This window comes from Centroberyx affinis, unplaced genomic scaffold, assembly GCF_046629955.1.
Source record: "Centroberyx affinis isolate AG114_WGS23_722 - 3 ecotype Tasmania unplaced genomic scaffold, CSIRO-AGI_Caff_v1 ptg000612l_1, whole genome shotgun sequence".
Classification (NCBI taxonomy): Eukaryota; Metazoa; Chordata; class Actinopteri; order Beryciformes; family Berycidae; genus Centroberyx; species Centroberyx affinis.
In genome coordinates this window covers 205,940-212,448 of record NW_027279242.1, presented here as the reverse complement: position 1 = coordinate 212,448, position 6,509 = coordinate 205,940, and the positions used below count along the sequence as shown (strand labels likewise).

Sequence of the window (6,509 nt, the reverse complement as noted above, 5' to 3'; positions counted from 1 at the left end):
AAAGTGCTTTACAGTAAAGGTAAAAAGTGCAAAAATACAGACAAGAGATACAAAAGATAAAAGACTTAAAAGTAAACTAGTGCAGTTCAAATCAAATGAGATAGAAAGATGAAAGAACACAACAAATACAGCAAATACTTCCACTTTTAGATGCACATTGTGAGTGGACTGTGATGCAATGGGAGAGACCCTTGATTACAAACACATATTCAAAGCATTCACTTCAACCTGTTAGTGGCATTTCCCTTGGTTAGGAAAGCTGAGCATTTCCACTGACAGCATAGGTGGTACATGAGGATGGGTCTGATGGTTTGGTCTCTTAGGCCATAGATGAGAGCATTCAGACACCTGGGGAGGATACTGAAGCACACAAAGAAAACACTGTAGAGACGCACAAGAACTAATCTGTCTCCTGTTCTAGCAATGGCTATGATCATGGTGGAGTACAGGGTAGAGATGAGAATCAGGCCCAGCTGAGACAGGTGAAGCAGAAGAGTTTGACTAGCCTTTCTGGTCGAGGCTTTGTCTGTTGAGGCAGACCTGGCTACAAGCATCACACCCATATAGGAGCAGATAATTGCCACACCCACTGACAGGAAGAGAATGCCTGCATATGCTTTGTCAAAATGATACAAGATCGATGCAAGAAACATGGCTTCTTTGGAGCAGAAGTCCTTCATCTGCAGAGTCAATGAGAATTTAGTGTTTGAATATAACAGCAACACACGAATGAGGATGTTGAGGAAACTGAAGGCCCACACCAAAGTGATGGATATGCCTGTGCTTCGGATGGTGATGATGGCAGTGTGCCTCAGCGGATAGCACACAGCCACATATCTCTCCAACGACATCACCGCCAGGGTGAGAGGGGAGATTGTGGTCATGAGAATTGAGAGCATGATGAGGGAGCCACATACATAAAATGTCAGTTTTATCCGACAAGCAGCCAACACGTACAGCAGCAGGTTTGATACCAGTTGAAGAGTGTCTGCGAAGAGGAGATTGTACAGCAGGATGAAGCGGGAGGTTTCACGAAACACCGTCTTACTCCTCAAGGTGAAAAGCAGAACACTGTTAATGTAGAGGAAAGTGCAGCTCAACCCTGCACACACAATAATAGATATTGTTAGATCCTGTGATGTTTGATACTGCAGGCCAGCAGTGATATTGGCCTTAGACTGTGGCATATTCAACATGTCAGAAATGCATCTGAAGAAAAAAGAATATCTTTCAGCCTGGTTCTGTTATTGGAGCAGAAGACTACAAAGAAAACAAAGAAAAGTGCATCATCCCAGAATAGTTAAAAAATGATCCACACCAGAGATACTTATGTCGACCTATTGAGTTTGCATGCAGAATACAAAATCATTCATCAATTTTCCCAGTGCAGACAGTTAACAGGTTAGAGGTTGTGCTGATTTCCACAAAAGCAGAGCTGGTCTGGAGGGTTTGCCTGCCCTCCCATCCTGTATATGAGCTTTGTCCTCACACCTACACACATGACACCGTCACATGTGCCAGCATGGTCACCAGATTAGAAATGTGTGATGTAATCTTTCTGCCACCATTTCCCCAATACCCTCCAATTTTCCCTACTCTCCCTGTCCTTCTTAATGAGTTTATGACAAGTGTTCCTTCGAAGCTTTGAAAGGTTAGAGTTAGGGTTAGGGTTGCCCTCACCCTCCACACTGCCCTCTCCCACATGGACCAGAGGAACACATATGTGAGACTGCTGTTCATCGACTTCAGTTCAGCATTCAACACCATTGTGCCCTCTAGACTGGTCACAAAGCTCAGGGATCTAGGTTTCAACTCCACACTGTGTAGCTGGATCCTGGACTTCCTGACGGGCAGACCCCAGGTGGTGCGGAGGATGGAGGGTAGCGTAAAAAAGGTAGGGTAAGAAATAGGAGGGAAGGTGAGGCTTTCCAGGGGGTTGCTGGGGAGAGAAGGTCGAGTGAATGAATATAAGTATAACACCACATTATACAGTGAAGCATCGACATTCTCCCATCTCATTCTTTAAAATGTCCATAATTTGAGCTTTAAAATCAGATATGGTAATGAAAGCCTGTAGTTTCAGAGTTTTTTGAAGTCCATTCCAGGCAGATGGAGCAGAGAACATGAAGGCCCTTTTCCTAAACTCAGTGCGGGTTCTGGGTACTGAGGCATATAAATAGTCCTGTGATCGTAAGCTGTAAGATGGGTTTGATGTGATAGTGAAGTATGAACAGAGGTAAAAAAGGGAGCTGAACAATGATTGCCTTATAAATGAAGGTATACCAATGAAGCAGCCTATGGGCAGTCAAGGACGGGCAAGTGCAATGATGGGCAAGTGATCTATAACCGGTAATAAATCTTAATACACCATGGTAAGCAGTGTCCAACATGTGTTGTGAGGTGGAATAGGCATTAATGTATAAAACATCACCATAATCTAATACTGGTAAAAAAAAAAGTGGCAGCGACTAGTTTATTTTTTGCAGAAAGAAGCAAGAAGAAAAGCACGACTTGTTTCTGAAAAAAAAAAATATTTTGAAAGGTGTACATATATTTTATTTTATTCTATTTATATATTCTATTTTATACTGTTATTTACTCTGCCACTTTATATTTGTATTACTTCCTGCTGATGGTCACTTTAACATCAGTTCACTAGCTCTAGGCTCAAGAATTTCATAGCTAGCATCTGCATCTTGATGTTTTGTTGCTTGATTGCTTATGACAATAAAAAACCTTGAACCTTGAACGTAGAGGTGCTAACTTGTCAACTTTTCCAAACTCAGAGACCTCAGTAGTTTTGTCTTTTAAACACTTTATGCTGTATTTGCTCTAGACTTGTGGGGGGCCCAAGCGCAAATGCCTCAGGGATACAGTCAGCAAGTGGCAAAAACCACAGGTGAATTCTGAAGCCAATACTGAAGTGTCCTGAAGTGAAATGTTCCTCTAACGTCCGCTAGAGGCCGGCTCCAAAAAGACTCCAAACTGCCCAACTCTATCAATCAATCAATCAAACTTTATTTGTATAGCACATTTCATGCAAGCAAATGCAGCTCAAAGTGCTTCACAACAGATAAAAAAATTCATTAGAATAACTAACCGAAAAGGAGACAATGTATATAAGAGTAGAATAAAATGGGAACATTAAAATTTAAGATAAAAGTAAACAATAGTAAAAGATTAAAATAAAAAACATTATACATAAAAATATTGTAAAAAAAAAACCCTCCGTGAAGTCAATGGGACCACAACCCAACTTCTACTAAAAATATAAAGTCAATAAAATTTTTCCACAAGAGTGTGTCCTTATAGAGATTTTCAAAATAGCCGTGTCATTAACGGGATATAATGGATATAAAACGGTGTTGTTTCGGGTTGTTTGCCTAGTGATTGACAGGTGCATCACCTATTATGGGCCAATAGCAGGCAGCACTGTGCCACCATGGCTCTACGCTTTGCCTTGCTTTGGTCAGTGGGTGATGTCTAAGGGCGTCACTTTGTGTTGAAAAGTGGTGGGGACGTAAGGGCTCAGATGAAAAAACATTTTTTGAATGGTCTTCAACATATGCGATTTTAGGCAATGTACCAGGGGGATTGGTATGAGGTCAGAGTAGATAATTATGGCAAGAAAAAAATTGCATAACGGTGCATCAAACGGGCATAGCCTTGGCTACTACAGAGTCGACAATATGAAAATACTCAGCATAAAACGCACAACATCGACCGAGCTCAGCGATAACAATATCCAATATCACTGCCCTAAAATATGACTAAGTAGAAACAACTGAATGCATAATGTTAACAATGTTAACTAAAGATAATAAATCAGCCTTACCTTTAGATGGTAAGTTAAACTGCCTTGTTGTTTCGATGCTGCATACTTTTTTTAGAGAAACAGAGAGTTCACAACAGTTCATGGGTCAAGTTCAACCAATCATGACTCATTCTAAGCAGAAGGTTTAAATATCGATATGTGAGAACATGAATTAAACTGGAGCAGGGATTAGATGTGTATGTTTTCTTATTGTGCAAGTAAACCTTTCTCAAAGCGTTCCCATTTGTTAGTTAACATTTTTTGGTGCAAGCTATTTTTCAGAACATTTTTAACAAATTATGCTTTTAAAAAGTGATGGGGACAAAATCGGCCATTTCAAAAAGTGGTGGGGACATGTCCCCAGCGTCCCCAGTGTAAATGACACCTATGGTGATGTCACACTCACTAGTCCATCTGTTTTTACAGTCTATGGTCAGCACAGCGGTGTGAAACATTGCTGAGTTGTATTTGCAGGCCAAAGAAGAGCTATTTGCTGTAAATCAGCACAACAAATGTAGAATACAAAGTGTTGTATTTATTTTCACCATGAACACAATGAACAACAGCAGCTCTGGCTCTTCCACTACACACATCATGCAGCTGATGGAACATCCAGCCATCCATTACTCCAACAAGGCTGTTTCAGGCCTTGCCAGGTGTAATTCCAGGCTTCCACACGGAAGAACCTGTTGACCTCCCTTGAGAAATAACAGCTGATGAATGAATTATTGATATGTTTTAAAAATGGAGCAGGGGAGGCTTCTGACTGACACCTCCCTTCTAATTGGCTCCTCAGGAGTGGAACTTTTCCTCGAACTTGTCAACAGGTCTCAACGTTCAGGCCTTGACAAGTTTCGGCGCTGCGGGATTCATTCATGCTAGCAAGGACTACAGTTTCACATGGGTGAATCCATCTAACTATGAACTAGATAAAGCATGCAGCATTTCTACAAAAGGATTAAGGTTAATTCACATTTCCAACTCTGTTGCTTGTATGTATCTTGACCAGTTTTCAAAGTTGGTTCTCTGAAACAGTTCCCAGTCACAAAAGAGATAAATGGAAGTGAATAAAGATGGAGGCTTCCTGGATTGACATGTTGAGTCTATCCAAATCCCCATTAGCTGGCACCAAGGAGACGCCTATTCTTCCTGCTTTCCACATTAAAGTAATAATCTGTGGCATTTTCATATAAATAAAATTTTGTTACTTTCCATTGCAAAAAGATATAACACAATAGTGATCCAACCTATATCCACTTCATGAAAGTTTTTATGCATATATTGGGAATGCAGAAGCTGAATACAATGGAGGCAGACTTGTTTTGCATTAAATCATTGATAAAAGAGCAATCGTATGGCGTCAAAAGACTTTTGAGGATTATGAGGATTATGCTGCATGAGCTGAATGGAGAACATTTGTGGACATTTTTACCCTTTTTGAAGCCTAAAGGACTGGCCTCCACTGGTTTGGAAGAAAGCTTCTCTGGCAGTGAGCCTGGCGAACTCCTGGTACGTTGTATGAAGAAAAAACTCATCAACTCATTTGTACTGGCATGAGGATGAGTAGATAATGACCCAATTTTAATTTTTGGGTGATCGATCCCTTTAATGTTACCACAGACTTTGGATGGGTTACAGACATGCAACTCAAAAAATTCACCTTTGCCCCTAGTGGTCAAATATGGTAGTATTCTCTCTCACAGAGTTACAGTAGAATAGGACTCTATGAAGTGTCTTATGAATGATTGAAACCTCCAATTGTGGATTGAATTTACTGACATGTATAATACAACCCATATAGTATTTCCCGTAGATCCGCTTGATCATATGTTTTGTTTCTGATAAAAGGTGTGCTTTTGTCCATTTCCACATGGTCTGATCAACATGATTTCCAGTTATAGCAAACTTTTTGTTTTCGGCAGTAGTGTTTTGCTGATTGTGGAAGTATCAAAGACTCTGGGCCATGATTTTATTATTATTTTATTTTGCCTTATTTTATTTCTTTTATCTATTTTTTTATTAAGGTTATTCTGTTCTTATTGCTGACAAGTAAAAGAACAAAGTGGCACATCATCGTTTTCGCTGAAATCTTTGATCACCCACTTTGTACATGCTGGACTTGTCCACCTGTCACTGGATAGGCAGCACGTCAGAAGCAAGCACAGCTATGCCCTTATATCTTATATCCTGAACGTGGGAATGTAGTACATAATTGTATGTATCTAAACAAGCTGACATTATCTAAACACTAAATCAGTGAGATAGATCAGTGATTAAATGATCAGTTAAGTCAAAAACAGCACAGAATTTAACCATGTCTATCTATTTTGATGGACAAGTTATACGATTAGAAAAACATCAACTGTTCACACCCACTGCTGGGTTAGGCCCTGGCCCAAGAGCTGAGGACCTTTAATATGGCTGCCAGAGGGTGAGTTATGTCATCTGAAAACCCTCTATTGCAGTTTAACATATGGTTAAGATACAGAATAAGAGAAGATTGTCCATTCTTTTTGTTGGCAAAAGGAAATAGCTGACTCTCTTTTAAGGTCTCATACCAAAAACAAAACAATACGGCAATATGGACATAAGTCAGAAAAGGTGGACTTCTGCTGACTACTCCAAACAATGAAGTTTGTTACTATTGTTGTGGCAAAGTTGTTTTTCCACTGCTGAAATACTCTGAGGTGTCAGA

At 40.1% G+C, this 6,509-nt stretch overlaps 1 protein-coding gene across 1 annotated transcript; it reads right to left on the bottom strand.

Moving 5' to 3' along the window:
* Window positions 1-218: 218 nt before the first annotated feature.
* LOC139643452 (odorant receptor 131-2-like) lies at window positions 219-1,196 on the bottom strand. The gene has a single exon (XM_071518599.1). It carries the CDS (start codon window positions 1,194-1,196, stop codon window positions 219-221), a length of 978 nt encoding a protein of 325 aa, XP_071374700.1.
* Between the last annotated feature and the right edge of the window lie 5,313 nt (window positions 1,197-6,509).